The sequence below is a fragment of the Ammodytes marinus genome (assembly GCF_949987685.1).
Source record: "Ammodytes marinus genome assembly, chromosome: 6".
In the NCBI taxonomy this organism is placed as follows: domain Eukaryota; kingdom Metazoa; phylum Chordata; class Actinopteri; order Uranoscopiformes; family Ammodytidae; genus Ammodytes; species Ammodytes marinus.
In genome coordinates this window covers 14412387-14436206 of record NC_137235.1, presented here as the reverse complement: position 1 = coordinate 14436206, position 23820 = coordinate 14412387, and the positions used below count along the sequence as shown (strand labels likewise).

The window sequence follows — 23820 nt, the reverse complement described above, 5'->3', positions numbered from 1 at the left end:
ACCTCAAATGCACTACAGTTCCCATGATGCCCCAGCAGACATCCGTGTGTGCGCTAGATGCTTTGCACAGCTGCTGCCGTTTTTGCCGATCTACAAACAATGTACCTTGGCCGTCTCGATCTGCAATAGACAAAGGTGGCGATCCAGATGTTTTAAGCGGTTGCTGAAATGCGTTGCTGCTCCCGGACGTAGCCTCAGTTTATATTTGGCTTAAAGGAGACGCAACAAAGCGCACAAGATGGTTGCGCTCCAGGCCCGGGCGAATAAGTAGGTTTACTATAGCTTTAAGAACGCGAAACTAGTGTCTGCTTCTTTAAAATTATATCGCTTATTGCTGAATAGATAATTAAGAAAAGTTTTCATATTCTAATCGATAAATATATGCATTTAATTTGCGACGAACAGAACGCATTGACAGAAAATGCCCCACTGTTGGATAAAGGCCGCTTGCAATCAAAACGTATTTTAGCCAGATGTTGTCCGTTCTCCCTCAAATTGCTATCAAACCTGCTTGACTGTAAGCAGAATCTGAGGTAGGCTGAAGAGTCATCAAGGTGATGGAACCAGCCGGCAACCGAATTCGGGGTATTAAAGGTGAAGAGCCGGCGGAGGACAAGGCCGCGGAGCAGACCACGGCCACCAGTACGACAGTTACTCCGCGGAGGGGGCTGAGAGAGCGGGGTGCGGGTCGCCCTGGGTCCGGCGTCTCTGTTTCAGCGACAGACGTTAACGGAGCAGCGTCCAGCCCGCAGGGTTCAGGACGAGTTTTAAGAGACAGGTCAACGAGGGCAGTACCGGCCTGGCTGAAGGACACCAAGAGCGACGACGACGCGGAGAACGAACCGAGCCCGGACACCGTCGCGATCAAGCGGAAGAAAGTTTCCAACTCGAGGCGGAAAAAAACCTCGGATACGGCGGGTTCGGCTGAGGCTGGAGGGGGGGTCGCAGCTGACAGTCTCGAAGGCACAGAGTAAGTTTTTAATTGAACAGTCGGGACTACCTGACATTTGTAAACAATAAGCATGTGTACTTTTAACGCGTGTGTTTGTGTCGGTGGGTCAGCTCCTGTCAAAACCAAAAGCACGCCTTCAGCATAGCTCGTCCCCTTTCTGCAGCTCTGCATGGGGAGGGTGGAGTAAAAGTTACCTGGCTAGTTTCACTAATTGTCTGAGCATTTTTATAAAATGCCACAACTTCAAAATGCATTGATGTATGACTGGTCTGATTTATGATGGTGTCACTCTGCAGGTTGTAGACAAAACGTCAGATCTAAGTGTTTTCCCCCCTCCTTTCTGCAGCTCAGAGGACCTAAAGAAACCTGCCACACATGTTGAAGGTATTCACAAACTGTCTCTCGCTAATTCAAATGTTATTGTTATTCTATACTAAACTTGAGCGAGTGGATTATTGTGTTTTTTTCCGAACATGGCTGGAAATAGTGTGGTTGAGTCTGCGTATGCCCTGCTCCACACTGCATTGCATGCATGCAGTATGTTTGATGGCATGCTTATGCTCCCTCACTCCAGCTCTTCCCTCCAGACGCCTCCCCACCCAGACTCCTGCCAAGCCCCTGTCTGGCAGGGCTGTCCGCGGCCCTGCCAAGCCTGTGTGTAAGACCGAACCTGGGATGGAGAATCCAGCTGGTGAGCAACCTGTTGACAATAAGCTACAATGGTCCAGCATGTGGGCTGTGTAATTTCACAAAGTATATCGGCCAGCATCATGCTCACTGATGTTCTTCTTGGTGTTATTTATTCTATAGAAAGCATTAAGCAAAGATTATAGCATAATTTAGAATCTAAAACGTGATGCTTTTTTCAAACTGGTGTCGCTTTCTTTCTCTCTTTTGTCATTCAGCAATGGAAGGAGAAGTGAACAATAAGAAGAAGGACGAAATGTAAGAAGCCCTTTTGAAGCATGATGTGAAAATAGATTTTTTTTTCTCGGTTTATTTACTGAACTTTTATTTCAGATTTATAACGTTGGTGTGTGTGGGAACTAAGGTTTGCTGTTTGGAAAAGGGTGAATCGAGCCTTTAAAGATGTGATTATCGACAGTGTAACTTTGCCACACTCATGGTCTAACAGGTGTTTGTTAAATTGGTCCTACTCTGTTGGGTATAATTGAAACAAATATTTAGAAAAAAGAATTGTACACGCATTTGCTTTCACGTTAGAAAGGTTAAAAACATATGTTTCTAAGCATATATCTTGGTATGATATGACATGTTAAGTACTGTCTTACTTGTATATTGTGACTGAGTGAGATCTTGGTGCTGTGTCTTGAGGGCCGCTGTATTTTATGCTCATGTCGTCACAGTAAGAAGAAAGAGAAGGAAAGTGAGGATGTCGCTGAAAGAGTCTTGGATGATGAAGACCCAACATTTCAGGATGACCTAAACAACCTCAGCTTCCAGCCGCAGAGTCAGAGGTACACTTGTCTCCAGCACGTTCCACTTGACCCAGTACAGAAAATTAGAATGAATTTCTGATTCAAGTGACCTGTTTTTTTTGCTTTCAGTGGTGAAGGGGAGGTAGAGGGCCTCAGCAGTGATGAAGATCTTCCTTATAGAGATGACCTGAATGACCAGAGCTATGACCCAATGGCTGAAAGGTGTGTGTGTGTGTGTTACAATTAGACATAGAAACCATATAGTTTTGGTCAGTAACTTGACATTTCTTGTTGATCATTTTTCTTTTAGGGATGCTCCAAAACCAAAGCGTAGAGCTCCTCCTAGACCGAAGGAGAAGAAAGAGAAAGAGAAGGCGCCTAAGAAAGAGAAGGAGGTTTCTGAGATAAAGATAGAAGGTTCGGAAAACTTGGAGAGTGTGGAAGAAGAAGTAAAGCTAGAAGAGGAAATAGTGGAGGACACAGATGGACCTAGAAAGTAAGAGAAGTACCAGTTGATGTGTCTCATTGGAGACACATTTTTACTTCTGTTCCTATTAAATTTAAACTGTGCATGTCAAATACTTTTAGCAATTATTCTTTCTGTGACTATGATTCCAATCTAAATGTGATGTGTGTGTGTGTGTGTGTGTGGATATAAAGAAAACTCACACACTGTTTGTTTTTTTCAAGGAGAGGCCGGCGAAAAAAAGACGATAAATCCCCACGGCTGCCAAAGAGAAGGTGAAGTCTGTTTCAGTGCAAATGTAATGCACAAAAAGGTTTAAATGTATTCAAACCCATTTATTTGAACTGGCAACTGGTTTCAATACAGAATTATGTCAGAAGCGTCAGTCCGATGAGGGTATTGCAGCCATAGCGGATCGGTCCCATCCCTACCTATCATAATTTCATCCAGGAATAAAAGGATGCGGTGACATTGCTCTGACACTTGTTTCAACCCACACAGGAAGAAGCCCCCGGTGCAGTATGTGCGCTGTGAAATGGAAGGATGTGGGACGGTCCTGGCTCATCCTCGCTACCTGCAGGTCTGCCCCAGCAACCACGCAATCCTACACAGGCTTATTTACATCACACACAAGTATTTTCTAAAATAATTATAAAGCTGTTGTTTTTATTTGAAAAAGTTCTTCTATAAGTTCACGCAATAACCTCAGTAAACCTTTATTTATTTTAACGATGACAGCTTTCAGTCTTCTACCATCTCCATCCAACTCATGCCAATATACTGTTCTGCATTTTCTTTGCTTTACACACCAGCACCACATAAAGTACCAGCACTTGCTCAAGAAGAAGTACGTTTGTCCTCACCCGTCTTGTGGAAGGCTTTTCCGCCTGCAGAAGCAGCTGCTGCGTCACGCAAAGCATCACACAGGTAAAAGTACTCACCCTGCCGTGTTATAATCAATAACGGGAGTATATGGAGAACACATCTGCATTTCAACGTTTTGTGATTCTAGACCAGAGGGATTACATCTGTGAGTTTTGCGCTCGTGCCTTCAAGAGCTCCCACAACCTGGCTGTGCATCGTATGATTCACACAGGAGAGAAGCCCCTACAGTCAGTGATTCCCTGTTCACAATATTTGCACATATGCTGTCTTTGTTTGGAAATGTATTTATTCTCATACATTTTTTAAGGGACTACTGATGCATTTTTTTCTCTCTAAATATTTCCCCATAGGTGTGAAATCTGTGGCTTCACGTGTCGTCAGAAGGCGTCTCTCAACTGGCACATGAAAAAGCATGACGCCGACGCCACGTATCAATTCTCCTGCTCCATTTGTGGCAAGAAGTTTGAGAAGAAGGACTGTGTGGTGGCTCACAAGGCCAAGAGTCACCCCGAGGTGCTTATAGCCGAAGCGCTGGCAGCTAATGCCGGCGCCCTCATCACCACACCTGCGTCCCTGCTGGAGCTGCCGGGAAACCCCATGCAAGCAGAGATCACCAGTCTGGACATGAGCCAAGTAGGGTCGGACGGGCAGGTGGACACACTGAGCCAGGAGGGGCTCTGTGGGCAGCACGTGTCCCAATTGGGTCATGTTACGCAACAAGTGAGTCACCACCAGGTGGTTTTACTGGGACAAGACCAGAGCCTCCACACCATGCAGGTGCCAGTGACCATCGCCCTGTCCCCCATCGACCCTCCGTCGCCGGCCGACAGCCAGCAGCAGACTCACCTCCAGCTGCAGATGCCCGTCCAGTTTGTGCAGGCCGCCCAGCAGACACAGCAGCCCCACATCCAACAGCTCACCCTCCATTCAGGCTCAGTGGTGACCCAGCATCAGCCTCTCCAGTCATACTCCTCCCAGCAGCACAGCCACGGGCAGACACAAATCCTTCAAATGACCTTCCAGCCGGTTAGCCAGGCTCAGAGCCACATGCAGCAGATCCCCATTCTAGCCACCTCACAGCAGCTACAGACCCTGCACACGGCCGCCACCAACCCCACCGGCCTGTCCCCATCCCAGGATCCAGCCTCCGTGGATGGAGACAGATTTATGTTGAACAATTCAGTGCTTTCGTCTTCCTCTCCGACAGTCGGTTCCCTTCAGCAGACAGAAGCCGTGGGGGAGGACGGCATGGTCTGGGAGCAGGCGGGACATGGGGAAATGCTGTCGGACAGACATGTGCAGCACTCCCTCTTGTAAAAACAATGGAGGTTGCACACAACAGAACTTAAGAGGCAGATTTTGTGACCTGAAAATAATACTGTTTTGCAATGTTCGAGGTAAATCACCAATATATTATGTACTGTTCACTCATAGTCATAATCCGTAGCTTTTTAGGATATCTGTATCAGGGGAAAATATGTATGTGTAAGTTTTTGCCTTTGTACATACTAGTCCTGTAAACTTAACTAGCCTTTTATGTGAGTGTGAGGATGCTGAGGTTGCTGAGGTTATGTTGCAAAGCTGTTGCTTTTATGCAATAACATAGAATAACTAGTGATATACAGCACTTTGAATGCCTAGTATGTGGCATCAGTGTTCCTACTGGAATACATCAACTCTATTTATAGGCTCCTATGAATTAGCAGGATCACACATTAGAAAGCTTTCAGCTATAAACGAACCCCAACAGTGTGGGCTGAGTAAAGTCTATTTAAAAATGAATAGGCAGCTATTTATCGTCATTGTCCAGATCTAACGTAAAGCCTTTATTTGGCAAGGTGAAACTTACAAACGGAGAAACATTTCAAAAACTGTAAAGGGCATACACAACAACAAAAAATTCACAGGTCCATAAATCCCATTAAATGTGCATATTTAGCCATTTTGGCAGTTTCATCAAACCTGTTTCAAAGACATCTTTGCAGATGTATGTGTGTTGAGCTTGGTACACTGAAGGAATAATTACCCGTATTATGTATGTTCTGCTCACAAAAGTCCTCTGTCCTTGCACACTCCAAATCACATATGAACCCTTAAAACACAGTAACTAAGCACAGTCACTGAATAAGACAAACGTTGAGTCAAATTTGTCACAACATATGAAGTGTAATATAATTAATAAACGCTTTGTAGAAGACTTGGATCGTATGTGGATACTAAATCTGCACCTCGCTGATTTGTGATTAGGATGTGTGGTAGAGGAAACACAAAAATGTTCAATATGATCTAAATAAATGTCTTAACATTTCTTCTACGTGTATTCACTGACAGTTTGAGGACATCATTTTAGGAAATTGAGGGGGAGGGGGTACATATGCCTGAGTCATTCATTGATCCTACAATGGACAGTGCACAATTTCTATGACACACAAACTGAGGCAACACATTTAATTCCACTATTATTGCTCTCTGACAGCACAGTGTAACAGCTCAAAAGAGAATCAATCAGGACATATTGAGCCTCTCTTTGTCCCTGTGCGTGGCATACAGCTTCATAGCCCTCTTAGGAGGAATCAAGGTGTTACTCAGTCCGACCCTCCTCTTCCTCACCTTCTTTCCTCCCTCCTCTTCCTCCTCCTCTTTGGTCTCCTGCCGGGATCCTCCACCACAGGAGCCACTGGACTCTTGATCTGCACCCGGTGTCTCTTCACTCTCGGCTGGATGACTGTCAGCAGGAATGGCCGCCGGAGTCTGGAGGTCACTGTCATGAGCAAACTTGCATTTGATTCCGAAGCGGCACCTTCCATTTTTCCTGTACGCCACACACATCCTCTTGCCTCCTATCTGAGAGGGCTTGGCCTGCAGTGTGAGGGGGACGTGTTTCTGCAAGGCACTGAGCTTCTGGTCCACCTGGGCCTTGAAAGGGTTGGCAAACACACTGCTGTCAGAGCAGGCGTTTAGAGAAGGAGGTGGTAGTTTGTTGTGGGGGAGGGAGCCCAGGGAAGGAGCAGGCAGGGTGGACCTGGAAGCTGTTGTTTGGGGATGCGGTGGTGGTGGTGACTCCACATCAGATTCACTGTCTGACTCACTGTCTGAACCCGGCTCCAGCATGAAGTTACGGGTCCTTTTGACTGATGCCTCATCACCCTCCTCCTTAGCAGGACTTGAAGATAGAAAAGGTGCAGAGATAAGTAAACAGCATGTGTAAGCATCAGAAATATTACTTGGAACTATTTAACTTTTGGTGATAGCTGTTTTTTAATGTGAATATTTACCCAGTTCGAACGTTCTTTACATCCTCCTCTCCATCGCTGTCAGACTCCGAGGAGGACACTCCGTAGCCGACAAGAGAGTTCATGGCTTTAAAGTCAACCGAAGCTAAGCTGGCTAGCTGATTTGCTTGGTTTAAAATTGCATGCGAAAGCGCGCAACTGCTGTTCGTGGATTAATACAATATCGTAGTTAACGGCTGACTTTGTTTAAATTAATACAAAACAGAAAAGAAATATTGAAGCATTCTCCTTTCGTCTTTAAAATAAAACACCAAGTTTTCCATTGACGTTAGCTGCAGTCGTTTAGCCCATTAGCCGCTTCTCAGTGTTTACATCACAACAGTTTACAGCGACACCTGCAGCGCAGGCGGGGCTACTACACCTTACATCAGTACATGTCAGTGAAACCAAGGAGCTGTGTTTGGGATGTAGGCCTAGTAGGATGAGATAATGCAGAAGCAGGAAGTGGAGGAAGTTACTCATGTCAAATACCTTAGAGGAAGCATCATTGACAATAAACTGTCTTTCCAAAGCAATGCAGACTACATTTTCAAAAAGGCAAGGCAGTGGCTCTCTTAGGAAATTGAAAAGAGTACGCTACAACACATAGGCCTACTCCACTATGGTGTTGAGTCACTCACTGAGTGTTCTCTGTTACAACATTGGCTCCTGGTGTGGCAACATCTGAGTGAAACACAGAAACATTCTAATCCAAGTGGTTAACCAGGCCGGCTAGTGCTAATCATATATTAGCACTAGCCGACACACAAAGCTGCAGGAGATAGAACCGCTCCATAACAAAAAAAGCATAGGCCTATACCAGATCTAGGCCTACAATGATCCCACTTCACTCATCATTCCAGCTGATAACATCAGGCTGTAGACGGTCTCGCTAGCCAAAGAAAGTGTTGAACAGTCGTTATATTTTATAAATTATTCTTGTATGCAACATACAACCTATAGGCCTATTGGCATGTTTTTCAAGAAAACATAAAAGCCTTACATCACAGATTTCCTTTAACTGCTTTTACAATCTGTCCAGCATACGACCTAAAAAAGGGTTGTTTCCTATCTTTTCATTTAAAGCATTTAATATATTATTATTATATACATACAGGCCTACTTTTCACATGTTTGTAGTGCTGATTTTGCTGGTACTGATGTCTTTAACCCTTATGCCCCATTGGTGGAGATTTGTGTATCTGGGGTTGCCTTTTTGAGATAATTTTGGCTGTGATTGTCCCCTAGCCATAAAATTTGATAAGGAGGTGTGTTTTACAACGAAGTTGGGATATTCTGAGTTTCATCCATATCTACTTAATTTTGACTGTGTGAGATGTTTTTGTTACACTGGGACCGTTAACTACACGATTTGTACCATTGACTTCCATTATAACGACATTTTTTGACCCCCCCCCCCCTTAAAATTAAAGAGAAAAATAATTTTGACTGTAATTTCCCATTTCTCTGTAGTAAACTTGATAAACTTATGTAAAAACAAGGTCAATAAAAAAATGCCACATTTTAGCCCCCCCCCCCCCCCCCACTAACCTCTATGGTGACCCTTTACAACAAATTGGCATCCTTGTATAATTCATGGCTGCAAACCAATAAAAAAAAAAAAATACAATACAATGGTTTTGATGTGTAGTTAGTGAACACATCTTTTAGTCAGAATGGTTGAAGTGAAAAAATGTTTTCCAGGAGTCAGTCTGTGTGAACTCAAATCACATAAACTGAAATCTTTGTGTAAAAAGATGCCATTTCGTAAACTCATAAAAAGCCATAAAACCAGTATTTTTGATTCCTTGGCAATGGCAAGATAAAATCAGAATTTATATATTTTTTTCCATTCATTTTGAAGGTAAGGCATCACATTTTAGGTTTTAACTCATTTCTAGTTGATTTATTCATTTCATATGGTCTCAAACCAAGGAACAAACATGCCAAATGACACAAACGAGAAAACAATTGAAATTTTCATATTTTCTGTCAAACTTCAGGATTACTGGCCACTGTGACAAAAAATCTAAAGAAAAATGTCAAAGGTGTTCTGATATGGATAGTATGGACTGATGTCTGCATGTCCATGACAAAATAAGATTGTGTGTGTATGTGTGTGTGTGTGGGGGGGTGTGTGTGTTTGCATGTGTCATACGATATTAGGGCTGCAAATCTGTACCCCTTGTAATTTCTCTCCTCTCATACACACACACAAGCACACTTTCACACACACACACACACACACACACACATGCACTTACACGTGCACACACACACACACACACACACAGACACATACACACACACTCACATAAAAAAGCTGTTATTTTGTAGTTTTAGTGAGTGGTTTTCATCATAAAAATTAATATTTTGATGATAAAAGAGGTGGTAAAATGGGTAAATTTTACTATTCTTTCATTTTACCCAATTGCATTGTGTTTCCTGCAGTAATATGGGAAATCAGAGGCAAAAAAAATGTTTCACTTTAATTTAAAGGCGGGTTGCCAAAAAGTTTTGTTATAATGTAAGTCAATGGTAGAAATCTAACTTTTTTTATTCAATTTGACATTATTCAAAAAGTAATAATGCCCCAAATTCAATTTTCTCACCTATTGTTCAGATGGGTGAGCCGGTGATACTAATAATAATCAAAGTTAAAAAAAAGATTCGAATATTGCATTTTTGTGTATTTTTCATTAACCCATTGATGACGGCTGCTGCGCGATGCCACATTGGCTCTCCTGCCTGATGCTGCGTCGCGCAGCATTATTACTTTATCTAATTTTCATGGCATTCCCAGCATAGAATGCACTGTCATTGGTTCAAATACACATGAGGTGGGTTTTGTTGATTTTTTTAAGACCACGTGACCACCCAAAAGTTGTGTGGTTTGCCGAAAATCATGTCAATCAAAAAAAATAAAAAATAAAATAAAACAAAATAATAAAAAAAATACGCCAGCTATGTCGGCGACAGAACAGTTAGTGGCGTTTGGTGCGCAGAATCAAGGTCTACTATAGACTACTGATGAAAATCACACAACACATTGCATCTATTTATTAACAATATTTAATAATTTTCTAATTCATCTAATTTTGACGATTTTTAGAAATATTTGTTGGTTTGTAAGCGCTAAGGGAGCATGTTCAAATAAAACCTGTGAACCTTAACTTTTAAATGTATTTTATTTCATGTTTCTATGTGCTACACAGGCTTAGATATTAAGGTTTTGGTAGACTTGACAATTCGTACTATTTTTTCAGAAAACCCTCAGGCATTAAGGACATGCATCCTAGATTGCCATAGTCATCAATGGGTTAAAGCGGTTGGTGATATATGATCAAAACTGGCATCTAAAGGGTTAATTTTTAATTGTGATTAATTAAATCATGACATAGATTGAATAACAACCCCTTCATGAAAAATATGGAAAAAAAATTGTGAAAAAATATTGATCTTTCATAATATTAATGCAATTTATAGGTCAAAATACACAAAATGTACTTAACGGTCCCAGTGTAACCTTTTTATTCAATCTGACATTAAACAAAAAGTAATAATGCACCAAATATAATTTTCTCACCTATTATTCAGATGGGTGAGCCGGTGATACTAATAATAATCAAAGTTTAATAAAAAAGTTGAATATTGAATTTATGTGTATTTTTCAAAAAAGCGGTTAGTGGTATATGATCAAAAATGGCATCTAAAGGGTTAATTTCTATTTGTGATTTATTAAATCACAACATAAATTGAATAACAACCCCTTCATGAAAAAAATTGTGAAAAAATATTGATCTTTCATAATTTTAATGCAGTTTAAAGGTCAAAATGTACTTAACGGTCCCAGTGTAACTTTTTTTTAATAGGGTCTGGTCATAAACTGTTGTTATTATTGTAATGATGGGTAATTATTTGACAAAGTGGGCCCAGGGAGAAAAACTTCACATATACTCTAGGATTTGGTATTTTAGGTTTTGAGATGTGTTTGCAATAAATAAATAACAATAAATAACAATAATATATACAGAGTTCTTTGGACTTGTCAAACCAGTTTAACTAATACTTAACATTTATAGAAGCTGCGTTCCATGTGGGCCTCTATAAGCCTCTGGCACCGTGCATGTTGGCTCACCATTGGTTCCTGGCAGTCTAAATGGAGCAAACCCATCACTTTACTCACACCTGTTGCTTCTCTGCTGTTGTCTAACAGCAAATGGTCCGTAATATGCAATTAAGCCTATCTGTAGATAGACACATTTCAAATTAAAAGTCATCACACACTTCTTATATATACATATATAAATATATATATACTCAATAGTAGCCTAGGCTATGATACCCAATAGTATAAAATGCAGTGATTTTGGGTGACATTGTCATTGTTTTAGGCTATTATTATTATTGTTTTATTATTAGCCTTCTATTGTTTATTATTAGCATATAGGCTATATCATCATCATCATTATGCTCAAGGTGAAATTTGAACTGCTTTAATCGATACCAATAACATAATATTTTACAAACTGATCATATAACAGCAAAACAAATGTGTACTTCAGTGGTAGGAGTGAAAGTATGGAATTCTCTGCAACGTGAACTACAGCAATGTACAAATATATTTCAGTTTAAAAAACGATTTAAAGAGAAAACAATTAATTTGTATGAGCACTTACAGAAATTGATGATTTCTATATTGATGGTTGTGATCATGGTTTGCTTTGTTTTGGAATCAGTTTCAGATTGATGTTTTGGTTTCTATTTTGTTTCATTTATTATCGTCATGCACTGACATGAGTTGACATGTAGAGGTTTTTATTTTTATTTTTGTTTGTTTTGTTTTGAGGGGGCAGGAAATATAATATATTCTTCACCCTGCCTCCTTTTCGTCATGGTTTTATGGATTGTACATGTGAGAATGTTGAAATGAGTTTTGTTGGAAGACATCCATGGACGAAATAAATATAAAATCAATCAATCAAAAATAAAACAGCATTAAACAAAAATGTAGCCTATATCAAGTAAAGTATAGGTCATAGGCTATAGGCCTATTATTGCTGTTGGCTAAATGAGACTTTCTTTTATGATGTGTACTCAATTCATTAGGAAGCAGACTGAAATAGCCTAGGCAACATGTGTAGACAGTCTTGACTTTTGTCTCTACCGGTAAATCAGATAAGCTTCTCATGAATTGATGAGCTCGTCCCTCCTCCTGTGCGGCTCTCCGCCCCCGCTTGTCCCGTTGAATTCCTCCTCCTGCCTGGCATCAGGTTCCCGGGGGAAAGGGCGGAGAGTTGGCCACCAACTCTGTAACATAAGGAGGCTAAGTAACAGTGAGTGAGCATACATGGTCGAAACGAACAGGGAAACTCGTTTTTTACCGAAACCTAAGAGTATAGCGCTGAGTTGCAGCAGAGTTGCAGCAAAAAGTGGAGCGGTAGTGCAAACTTGAGGGGAACCACGAACAGCGGTGCTGACGGGATGAGGCAGGCGATTACAGGCGTATATTATTAGGAGGCCGGTCTGTCGCTCTCCTGCTCCTAGTGCGCGTGTGACTTCCCGACAGAAAGAGGCACCTGGGGGGCCAAATGGCAATGTGGCTCAGAGGTAGGCCTATGACTGGCTCGGATGTGAGCAGGACCACCGCGTCCCGGGCTACAGCCATAGCCGAGCAACTCAACTATGAGTGCTCCATCTTACTGGACCTTTATGTGAGTATGGAGGAGCTTATTTTTTCCACTGCCTATACCTGATTCCAGTGTGTGAATCCACAGCTGAAGACTGTGCGCGCGCGCGCACGCGTGTGTGTAGGGTGCAAAATAGGCCAAGGTTAAATGGAAAATGAATAGATGTGTGTGTGTGTGTGTGTGTGTGTGTGTGTGTGTGTGTGTGTGTGTTCTCTCTCTTTTTCTCTGTGTGTATTTGCATGTGAGTTGTAAAGAAGTGCATGGAATGGAAGGTGTGTGTGTGTGTGTGTGTGTGTGTGTGTGTGTGTGTGTGTGTGTGTGTGTGTGTGTGTGTGTGTGTGTGTGTGTGTGTGTGTGTGTGTGTGTGTGTGTGTGTGTGTGTGTGTGTGTGTGTGTGTGTGTGTGTGTGTGTGTGTGTGTGTGTGTGTGTGTGTGTGTGTGTGTGTGTGTGTGTGTGTGCGAGCATGAGAGGGAAAGCAATAAATACCAAATGAAAAAGAATGCTTGCAAAGGAAGATAACAGCAAGTGTGTGTGTGTGTGTGTGTGTGTGTGTGTGTGTGTGTGTGTGTGTGAGTGTGTGAAAGAGAGAAAAAAATGATGTCTAGTACAGCAGGGGGTTAGAATGCAGAGTGGAGGGTGTGAACTCAGTTGGAATGACGGAGGTGGGCGTTTTTCTGGCACAAACTCATCAATGCCTCGGCACAAAGCCTTAATCCCTTTTCAGCAAGCATGCCTTTAGGTGTGAGAGCTACCCTTTTTCCTTAAAAAGAAAGGAAAAACGTCTTGTTTTCCTGCCAGTTTACTGTGTCATCCTTCCTTTTATGTGCCTCGTCAGGAGAGAGGGAGCGACCTTGCATATTATAACCTCATCCACTTTGCTCCTTGTTTGACCCCTTCCTCTTTTCTGTCATATCTTCTTCCATTTGCTTCAGTATGAACACTTTTCACCGGCTCTGTGAGCATGTAGGTTAATTTTTGGAAATATTTCTGTAGACACATTGTGGTGAACAAAACATGCCATGACGTGTTTAGATATGTCACCCAGAAATGGATGTACATTTGTGTCCCCCGGGTTTTCTCTCCTTTGCCGGTAGGAATAGTCTCTGCAACAGGGTTTGGTTTAGTATTTGGCACAAAGGTCTCACATGAATACGATATTGGACAGATTATTATAGCATATTATTATTTTTCCCAGACAGGCTTTTCCTTGACTATTCACTGGTTGGGAAAACACTCTTTTACAACATCCGTTTGATACCTCCTTAACTCATTTTAAGAGTTTACCATGTTATCATAATTCCCCATCATCCATGAGGTTATTGCTTCAGACTTCATTATCACTTACCACGGGGGTATCCATAACCACCTGAATCACATTTCATCTGCAGTATCTGAACAGTAAATATTAACTGGAATTCCAGAGCATACAGGGGTCACATTAGGCCACTCTGTCACTCTGCTACTAACTTGCACAGAGGGTTCAACATTAGCACCTTGGTATAAAGTCTCAAAGAGGCCCCCGGGATTCATATCTTGCTCAGGCACTTAAAGCGGATGCCAGCTACAATGCTGCCTGCAAAGAGACCCACCAACAACATAATAGGCCAGATCATGAAGTCAGATGTGTCATAATGTAGCACTGAGAAGACAAAAGGTGCCACCTTTGTTTTACGATGTTTATCAAATGTAGATATACTTTCTTTGATTTTACATTAATGCTAAAGGAATAGTTTGACATACAGTATTTAGTACAAGAGGTTAGTTCCAAAATATAAAGGAATTGTGCATATTGTGATAAAAGCATGAAATTTGGTACACTTATAGCCAAAGGCATTCTCAAAAGATTTGGATGTGGAGCCATCATGAATTTTCAACATGGCGCCCATGGCAGCCATTTTTCAAAATGTCCGCCAGCAACAACTGTTTTCTTATGAATGATGGATTTAATATGATATTTCAGACTTATTTACCATTCATACTACTTGGTAAATGTCTTTTGGATAGTGGAACATTTTCATTGAAAATTCAAAATGGCCGCCAACTGGTTAGATATGGATGATCTCTATGTTTAATTATACATTTATCTTGATGCAGAATTTGAATTGGGAACTTTGGAATTTCTAAGAATCTTCTTTCTATCTCAAAAGGGAAACCTAGGGTCTATCACAGGGAAGACTAGTCACACTCGCCTTCACAGACACAAAGGGCTGTGCACTGTAAGTGGGATTTTTTGCACTTACACTGCCCAACACAACCCTTCTTGCATTTGCATGAGACAAGTTCATAACTTGACTGGCCTGCATCTGGTAGGCATGTCCAGAAGGGTTCATAGTCCCCCTCAGGTGACTTTGACCAGCCCCATTCGCACGGTGAAGGTAGTTCTGGTGTTGACACCAGGACTGTACCCCACACGTGCCCTCCTTGGTATACAGCTCTCTTAACATGCTCTTCTAGGGCAGCCTTGGTAGGGGGGATTGTTTGCACATTGTGCCTCTTTGCAAATAACTTCCTCCTTGCCGTATTGATTTCTGTACATGTGCTGGTTCGGTCATAGACTAAGATAACAAACCTCTCAATTGTGGCCATTACCTCCTGTGGTATGTCATCTGGGGCTGAAGACACTTTCAACAGGGCATGTGTAAGTTCTGGAAGCACAGACCATACAGCCCATGCAGTCTTTTTCCCATGGCCAACAAAGCTTGACACAGTGTCACAACCCGTCAATGCATGGAACACTGGTAGTGCACATGCTTTCTCGGGCCCGAGCCCTGCTGCAATTTCATGGGCTGCCAAATATTGAAAATTCTTACCAGTACCGAAAGCCAACCAAAGCTCATCCTCTGGTTGTAGAGTCTGAGCCACTGCCACAGCCAGCACCACAACATCAGTATCAACTGTTTGAATCATAATTTTGTGGTGGCCGTTTCTTGCTGCATGGGCTACGTGCAATAACATGCGACTATCCGCTTCCTCATGCGTGCAAGGAGCAATCGATGTCCTATCTGGGAGAGGTGGCTTGCTAAGGACTTCCATGTCACTTGTGATGACAAGCTGTTTATCCTCCTGCACAAACCATCTGAGCAGAGCCTCCGAGAGAAAGGCAAACAACTCAGTCTTGTTGCTGTCAACTCTAAGAAAGTTTTGCCAGTTCCTGGGAATGGCTGCATCACCTACCACACGTCTCTGAATTCCAGTGCCACGCTTTGCTCTCGTAGCAGCTTTCAGAGAGTCAGACAAGTAGCGGTCCCACACCAGATCAAGCCTGGACACAGTTTCAAACTTTCTGGTCAGATATGGAATGAAGATCACATGGGCATAGTCATTGAAGGTTTTTACTGAACTTGGTTTCAGCATCTGGATGATGGCTGCCCCATCTACAATGGTGCAGGTAACCTTTGGACTGTCAGAGTATGCACTGTGAACTTGTTCCAGGCATGGAAGCAGATCACTCTTCACTCCCAGTCGGAGACCTCCCCCATCAGAAAGCGCTGGTGGACATGGTTGGTTCTCGTGTCGAAAGAACTCCTCTAGGTTTCCATCTCGGGTCTGGCAAGCAATGAATAACCTTGAAAAGAGCTCCATGTCCTGTGATGGCTGCAATCTTGAAGATGTCAGCCATCTTGAATATTTAATGACACATTTAGATTATCCAAAAGACATTTACCAAGTACTATGTATGGTAAATAAGTCTGAAACATCATATTATATCCATCATTCATAAGCGAACAGTTGTTACTGACAGCCATTTTGAAAGATGGCTGCCATGGGCGCCATTTTGAAAATTCATGGTGGCTCCATATCCAAATCTTTTGAGAATGCCTTTGGCTATAAGTGTACCAAATTTCATGCTTTTATCACAAAATGCACGATCGTTCTGGTTACCAGCTGCACTAATTTGGGAAATGGGCCTTTTAGCTTTCTTAGTGAGAGTTAGATGAGAAGATCTCATTTGTGTATGGTTAATTTAATATGAAGACGCCGTCAGCAGTTAGCTTAGCGCATAGCTTCTCAAGCTTTTTTCAATAATGTACTCCCTTTGAAATATTTGTTCAGCCAAGTAGCCCTTGACCAGCCCCAATATTCTTTGATAGAATAAAGCCTATGTAATTAATTGCAATCAGTGTTGTACCATCAGTGTCTAATTTATTAAACAACATTGCAACTGAAAAACACTGGCCATTTTATTTAACTTATTTTAGTATAATTATTTGAGTAATTACGCAAACTACACGTACGCACCCCTATTTGAGAATCACTTAGCGTAAAGACATGGCTAGCCTGGCTCTGTCATGTAATTACAATCCAACCACAAGCACATCTAAAGCAAACCAATCAAAACACGTTTTGTTTGTTCAATATTAATATTATATTTGTTTATGCATATCACACAAACAATGCAGCTATGGACTATACCCTCTCAGAGCTTCATCATTCTGTCTGTCTCCTCAGTCGTCCGTACGGAGCTTGGTAATGAAGCCTTCTCTGCCCCCTTCAACTTGAACAAGCTTCAGCAAGAACTAAAGCTGTCCAACTTGAATCCCCTAGGGCATTACAAAATTAAAAAACCTGGAGAAGTCTGTGGTTGTTTTTACTTGCAAAGTAAACTACTTTTAAAGGTTGCTATGCACTTACACTTTGACTTTGACGTGTTTTATTATGTTTTACTTTATTTGTTGTCGCTGTATCTCTGTGTTGTATGCCTACTTTTGTTTTCCGAACAGGTCTCTCTTGAGAATGAGACCCAGTGTCTCAATGAGATTACCTGTATAAATAAAGGATAAATATCAATTAAAGAAATCTGTAAAATAAACTAAGCCAGCTTTGCCTAAACTAAGCCTATCAAAAAGCGAATCAGTTGTAGCTTCATGTTAACCGCACACGCACAAGAGAGGTATAGGCCTACCGATCTTTTCATCCAACTCTCAGACAGAAATTGAATGCCTGTTTTTAGAAATAGTTTTTTAACTATTCCTTTAATGCCAACATGCTGATTTTGTGTTTCACATGTGTTTTCATACAGTATGACGTGTATGTGTTACACCTACGAAAGTTGCCTCTCTTGTTTTTGTGTTACTTAAACCACCTAGTTTTAACCTTTAACTTGTTGGCTTAATAAATCCCTCCTGGAATCTGACTGCACCCAAATCTTTCTTCAAAGTCATATTTTAGTGTCTGAGGAGGCGAGATAAATGGGTCTGAACAAATTCCTATCACGTGAGGCGAAAAAATCCCTGTTGCCTCATAGACAATGTTCTTCGATGCTTTGCCAAATTGCTGTCAAACTTGATTTCATTGTGGTTAACACTTGAAATAAAGCGTTCTTCGACTCTCACTTATATACACCTCCATGCCAACTGCTCCTCCTCCTTCTCCTTAATAATACCTCCCCAAACCTGAATCTTCTGTTCCTAATTATTTTTACCCTCTCTCTCTTTTTTATTCTCTTTCAAGAGAAAGAAGGAGAGTTTCTCTGCAGATGTTTCAGTGGCCGACGGGCGTCTGCTGTCCGTCCCTCCTCCGTCCTCTCAGCTGGACACCAGGGACAAGCTCTGGCGTCTCCACTCAGCTCTGCTCCAGTGCCGCAGCTTGCTGGAGAGAGCCATCTCCAAAGAGGAGGAGGAACTGGGCGGAGGGAAGAAGGGTGAGTATGAGACCCAGAGAAAGAGGGTGAAGGACAGACTGTCGCTTCTCCTGAACAACACCGGAGAACTCCTGAAGGCCATTGACGGCACGGCTCCCCTGACCCCCAGCTCTGAGGCAGTAGAGGTAGGTGAGGTGCTGATGATGTGTCGACAGAGGTGTAAGTGCTAGATCCTGATGATTCCCCCCCCCCCCCCCCCCCCCCCGCCCCCTCTGATTGGCAGGTAGATGGTCCGGATATTCTGTTTGAGCTGAAGCTGTGGGTTTATCGGATCTTCAAAGAGGTGGACTACTGGAGCAAGACGGCCATCACCACCTTGAAGGCGATGCCCTCGGTGGTAGCCAAGGAGCGAGCGAGGACCACCTCTCGAGTCAGGAGCACGAGAAGCGCGCGAAGATGAGACGGAGACGTGAAGAAGTGTGTGTGTGTGTGTCTGGGTGAAGAGGAATAATTACAGAGAGAGATGGCGCAGGGTGTGAAGGCAGGGGGGCCAAAGTGAGACACTGACACATATGGAGAGAAACAGGGAAGAGATATCCCTGCTGAGACAGGCAGATGAGTGGGTTGAGTTATATTTAGGGCATGAAGCCCCCTTTACATGGACAGAAGCCTTAGACAGGACAGGAGAAAGAGACAATAACAATGTTTGTCAAAGCTAATAACATTTATTGGGACAAGTTTATTTTTAATATGGCAGATTCTAATACAACTTTATATTTATTATTTGTTTGTTATGATGCAGATCGTTTTCCTAATTTCTTTCTTTCTTTCTTTCTCACACATTCTGGTATTGAGGAAATGTGAAATGATTAACATCCGATGACAGACTCATTCTCTTACATAAAATTCAGATTCATGGTTTTGCAATGAGTGCAGCAATCCTTTTTGACACAGCTGACGTTTGTATCTGTATGATATACTCCTGCTAACGGAGGAGGTTGTCAGCAAGGGGCACATTCGGATGAAAATGAGAACATTCGAATTTGCTCCCTCACCAGACTCAAGTTTTGAACACTGGGGCTATAAATCATTCCAAGTAGATTTTCATCTTGGGATGTTTAATGTGTAAAGAGATTAAAACAATATATGTGTAACAGCACCCTCTAGTGTTTACATGGTGATTAGACATCCATATATTCCTTCTTTCTTGATTTTCCTTTTGCTTATGTCAAATTATGCTGCGATCTTGTAGTTTGTTATGTTTGAAGGGCACTTTATTAACAGTGAGGCCATGTGAAAGGTTTTAGGAGGCAAGAAGCGAAAAGTGTGGTGCAACCGCACATATATGGTCCAAACTGATGGACATACACATGGGCACATGGGAGTATGGCACATCAGGAGTATTGAAAATCCTTATAAAGAGTTGAATTTTCAATCTTGACTGATGAAAGACAATTTCCATGAAAAGCATTGTCTACTTCCATTTAGTTGTGAAACCAATTTATTGTTCTTTTTTAACAACACAAAACTGGATGTGTTCTTCAATTCACTGATTGACAGTGAAATGAAAATGTGACAAATGAAACTATGTTTATTGATGTATTATTTAATATTTTGAAGATCTTTTTTTTCTCTTATCAGCATTGTTGATCATTTAACATTTAGTCCACTGGTCAAATTTGGATCCTGTTACAGAGAAATTAATTAAAATGGCCCTCAATGTCTAACCCCTGTGAGTCTAACCTGGGCTGTGTTACTAATTACATTAGCATCAACCATGGACTCAGATTGTCTTTAATGATGCATAAAGCTTCAAAGAGAAGATACTCAATCCTACATATAAATGTCATGCATAGATAACCCAAAAGATTGTTGATAACGTGGAGCACAAAGCAAAAAAACAGCAACATATAACAAGAGGATCTTTAGGGGTTAAAGGGCCATTTTACAGTTAACCTTATATCTCTGTTTTATTGAAAGGCTTAAAATGTTAGTTAGTTGTTATTTGTCTTACCACATTCTGTATTTAGTATTTGTAAGAGGAGGTGCTCTGGGAGTACAACCAAACCTGTGTGATTGTTTTAGTCATACAGGGTACTCCAAACAGTTTTCAGGCTCTTGAAAACTGAACGTTGTTATTGCAAGTCAACATAAATGCATTCGGTGGTTTGATCCAAAAAACAATGATTATTTCAAAGATGAAATGTATACCCTGAGAAAAGAGAATGCATTGTTTTTTTTCTCAATGATGAGCTATCTGCCGGACTGCACAAATCTTAAGAACCTTTTTTCTGGCTCTGTTATGCTCTAACTTTTTTGCTCTGGTTGGCTTCAGACCAGGAATGGTCAAAGACTGTAGGAGTTAAACCAGATTTGACAAAAAAATAAAAATTGGATTGGGATAATAAGACAAGTATGGTGTAGCATTTGTATTATGAACCAGGCAGTCCCTTTTTCCATGAGTTTAAAGGCTCCTCAGATGCAGAACTATTTTATAGTAACAGTATAAGGCAACGTTTTAATGTGAAAAGTTATTATAGTGGCAATCATTGTATTCCTCAGCCCAGTAATTGCAAGGTGAATAGTAGAATCACGCAATTAGCTGCAAAAATATTGGGACTACTGGGTCTCACTAAAATGAATGAGGCTGCATATCTTTGGCGCAGTGCTATTGTTGGCCTGAATGCAGCCTCTGAGCCTGTACATTACAGCTTTACAGGGCAACTGAGTAGTCACAGCTTCCAATGGCCACATATTACAGCCCACTGTTTTTCTCTTTGTGGAACACATATCATCTGTCATTCATGGATTGACCTACCCAAGAAGACTCATGCATGCAGCCATTTTCAATCGGCCCTCTTTCTACATAATACAGGAAGTAGAGCCCTCTGATAACATTCCTTGCAAACAAAATGTGTTTTTTTGTGCTACTGATTGATGATCTTCCTAACTCATTTTTCTAACACTTTTAACCATGTGTGCCTTTTTACGATTGTATTTTGTTACACCACTAGGTGCTCTCTCTTTCGACCTCTGAGAGAGCAAGCTGCAGACCAATGGCTCAAAGCGCAAAGGATGGACAGGATGAGGTTACCATCGCATCTGTCCATAAGCGGCAATGATACAGTGGGGAACGGCCACTCTTTAGAGTTGTCACAACAATGTTGGGATTTTCACATTTTAAAGAGAATATTTTTATTAACAGCCTTTTTCACCCTGACACCAACCAAATATGTAGGGGAGAGTGGCCTAAGTTGTGCCACTTTTTACTCAAAGTGACTTTAAAGTGAGGCCTTGACAGTAAAGTCTCCAACTCAAATATGTACATATATTTCAGGGTGTTGTGCATCCTTAGCAATAACAACTTTGGATCTGGAATAAACTGTTGAAGAAATATAGCTTTCGGAAAAAAAGTTGTCTTGTGGCACAACTTGCCCCCGGTGTGGTGTAAGTTGTGCCGTTGGAGATAATACCATAGGGTGAATTGTGCCATTTATATATATCTCATAAACTGTAATGCAAGACAAATCCATTAGACTATCACTTATTTAAGGTGTATTTAAAGTAAATATTTTACAAAGATTGAAGGACAATTTTCTTAAACAAGGCCTAGCAGATCTAATGGTTTTACCTGCAAGGCTCACAATGACAAAGTCACCATCATCATCTTTCTGGCCATCTGAACTCTCATCAGTGGTGTCGTTAAGTGGAATGGAGATGTCACTCTCTTCTGAGCTACTGTAGACCATCACTTTCTTTCGGTGACAAGCGTATACAGCCATGCCAATGGCACAACTCGCAGAAATTTACTTTTCTCCGCCCTTGTAGAACGTTTCCCCCTGCATTTCTGCCTTTAAATCAAGCCTCAAAACCCATCTGTACACCCTGGTTTTTCCTCCCCATTAACTATCTTACCTCTGCACTACTATCTTTGTTTATATGTGGATGTCTGGGCTTTATGTCTTTTAGATGTCTGGGCTTTATGTCTTTTATTTTGGTTATTGTTATTTTACTTTCATTTTTTATCTACTGAATGCACTACAGCACTTTGGACAGTGCAAACTGTTATAAATCTGCTTTTATAAATACATTTTACTTACTTACGTACTTATAACTTACCCCAGGCCCTCTGGCACAAATCACCCCAACCCCAGAATTTTGGATGATAAGCATGATGCAGCAGTTTAGGGCTGACATCGTGCTAACTATATAGACGCAAAGTGTAGTGTACTAAAGTACTAAAACATGTGTCAAATGTTTTCAAACATGTCTATAATTGTTCAGACACAATAATCAAAAAACCTTGATCATGTAAATTTTACTTTGAAAGGCAAAAAACTGTTTTTTGAGTTTAAATGTGCTTATACCTTATTCCATGTTTCTCCCTTCTTTACAGGATGAGTTAAATGGATGGCTCTTCTTAAATATCTATGGTTTTCTAAAAACAATGGGTGGCACAACTTCCCCACCTGCACAACTTAGGCTCTCCCCTATAACTTTCATTGTTTTTTAAATTGTATTTTTGGAGTTTATGGTCAAGCTGCAATAATCCCCGGCCTGCAAATGTGGATTCATCAGTGCAACGACTGTCTTGTTCAATACATTTTAGCATCTCGATAAAATGTTAAAGGTGCACTATGCAGATTCAGGGGATGTGGATTTGTTTAAATTTGCAGAACCTCCATGTAGTTAACAAAACATAGTTTTTGTCTAGGCTACATGCAATTCTTACTAGTATTGAATAATTATATCATAAATCAAAACAAAATTATTTTGAGGGAAACTGGAACCAAACCTAAGACTAGAATATTTGTTGACAAAACTGGGGCCCTGCTGTTGTAAACAACAACAGGGAACTGGTACATTTGCAGGTAGCTTTTCTAACTTCAAACAGTGTTTCAGGGATCCAATTTTCCTAGGTGGAAGGTTTGTTTATTCAGTTATGAGAATATACCAAAGAAAATGTTCACTTCTCTGACATACCCAAAGTTACATAGTCTACCTTTAACACAAGAGACCTAATACCAAAGCTAGATTTGAATCTCATCACTAGACACAAAAGTCTCCTATTGTATGTGTCTCAACATCTGTCTTTTGGAATGAAAACCATCTCTTCTTGTGCTTTTCCCGTAAAGCTCCTTTCAGACAGGGAATCTGTATCTTGATGGCTTAAACCATAAGTGTAGGTACTGGCCTTCAAACATAAAGTAGCCTATGCCTCCGTTATATTGAAGCCCATGTTGACTCTCTACACACATAAGACAATGTGTAAGAGTAGAGCAATGTGTTACATTACAATAACGTTGTAGGTATGCAAGACATAGTAGGTTTGCAATTGCAACTAACAAATACTTTAATATCATTGAATTGATCATTGTATTTATCATTTTCATACTGAATTATTGTTATGGTCATAAAGTAAACAATTTGAAGAAATCAATTTCCCAGTGCATAATTCAACATGATACAATTGGTTGCTTGTCCAGCGAATGGTCCAAAATGCAAAGATATTCAGTTCACTATCATTTTGAAGA

General features: G+C 41.2%; 3 protein-coding genes across 3 annotated transcripts; 2 read left to right on the top strand and 1 right to left on the bottom strand.

Moving 5' to 3' along the window:
- The first annotated feature begins 226 nt into the window (after positions 1-226).
- zfp91 (ZFP91 zinc finger protein, atypical E3 ubiquitin ligase) lies at positions 227-5068 on the top strand. The gene is made up of 12 exons (XM_080029121.1): positions 227-970; positions 1299-1336; positions 1527-1643; positions 1858-1897; positions 2320-2430; positions 2521-2613; positions 2702-2887; positions 3082-3132; positions 3359-3437; positions 3670-3784; positions 3870-3969; positions 4093-5068. Exons 1-12 carry the CDS (start codon positions 558-560, stop codon positions 5057-5059), a joined length of 2310 nt encoding a protein of 769 aa, XP_079885247.1. The 5' UTR covers positions 227-557; the 3' UTR covers positions 5060-5068.
- Positions 5069-6247: 1179 nt separating this feature from the next.
- Positions 6248-7317, bottom strand: LOC307251718 (uncharacterized protein; the record flags this gene model as incomplete). The annotated part of the gene is made up of 2 exons (XM_080029122.1): positions 7018-7317; positions 6248-6905 (listed from the first exon to the last, which is right to left on the bottom strand). Exons 1-2 carry the CDS (start codon positions 7098-7100, stop codon positions 6248-6250), a joined length of 741 nt encoding a protein of 246 aa, XP_079885248.1. The 5' UTR covers positions 7101-7317.
- A 5013-nt stretch (positions 7318-12330) lies between these two features.
- cntf (ciliary neurotrophic factor) lies at positions 12331-21359 on the top strand. The gene is made up of 3 exons (XM_080029089.1): positions 12331-12728; positions 18157-18475; positions 18574-21359. The coding sequence occupies exons 1-3, from the start codon at positions 12606-12608 to the stop codon at positions 18744-18746; spliced, it is 615 nt and encodes a 204-aa protein (XP_079885215.1). The 5' UTR covers positions 12331-12605; the 3' UTR covers positions 18747-21359.
- Positions 21360-23820: the final 2461 nt, after the last annotated feature.

Excerpts from the sequence above, each read along its gene's own strand:
- zfp91 (XM_080029121.1), top strand. The coding sequence starts at position 558 with ATGGAACCAGCCGGCAACCGAATTCGGGGTATTAAAGGTGAAGAGCCG. Across the intron at positions 1,644-1,857 it reads TGGGATGGAGAATCCAGCTG|CAATGGAAGGAGAAGTGAAC; the intron begins GTGAGCAACCTG and ends TTTGTCATTCAG. Across the intron at positions 3,785-3,869 it reads TCACGCAAAGCATCACACAG|ACCAGAGGGATTACATCTGT; the intron begins GTAAAAGTACTC and ends TTGTGATTCTAG.
- cntf (XM_080029089.1), top strand. The coding sequence starts at position 12,606 with ATGGCAATGTGGCTCAGAGGTAGGCCTATGACTGGCTCGGATGTGAGC. Across the intron at positions 12,729-18,156 it reads CCATCTTACTGGACCTTTAT|AGAAAGAAGGAGAGTTTCTC; the intron begins GTGAGTATGGAG and ends TTCTCTTTCAAG. Across the intron at positions 18,476-18,573 it reads CTCTGAGGCAGTAGAGGTAG|ATGGTCCGGATATTCTGTTT; the intron begins GTGAGGTGCTGA and ends ATTGGCAGGTAG.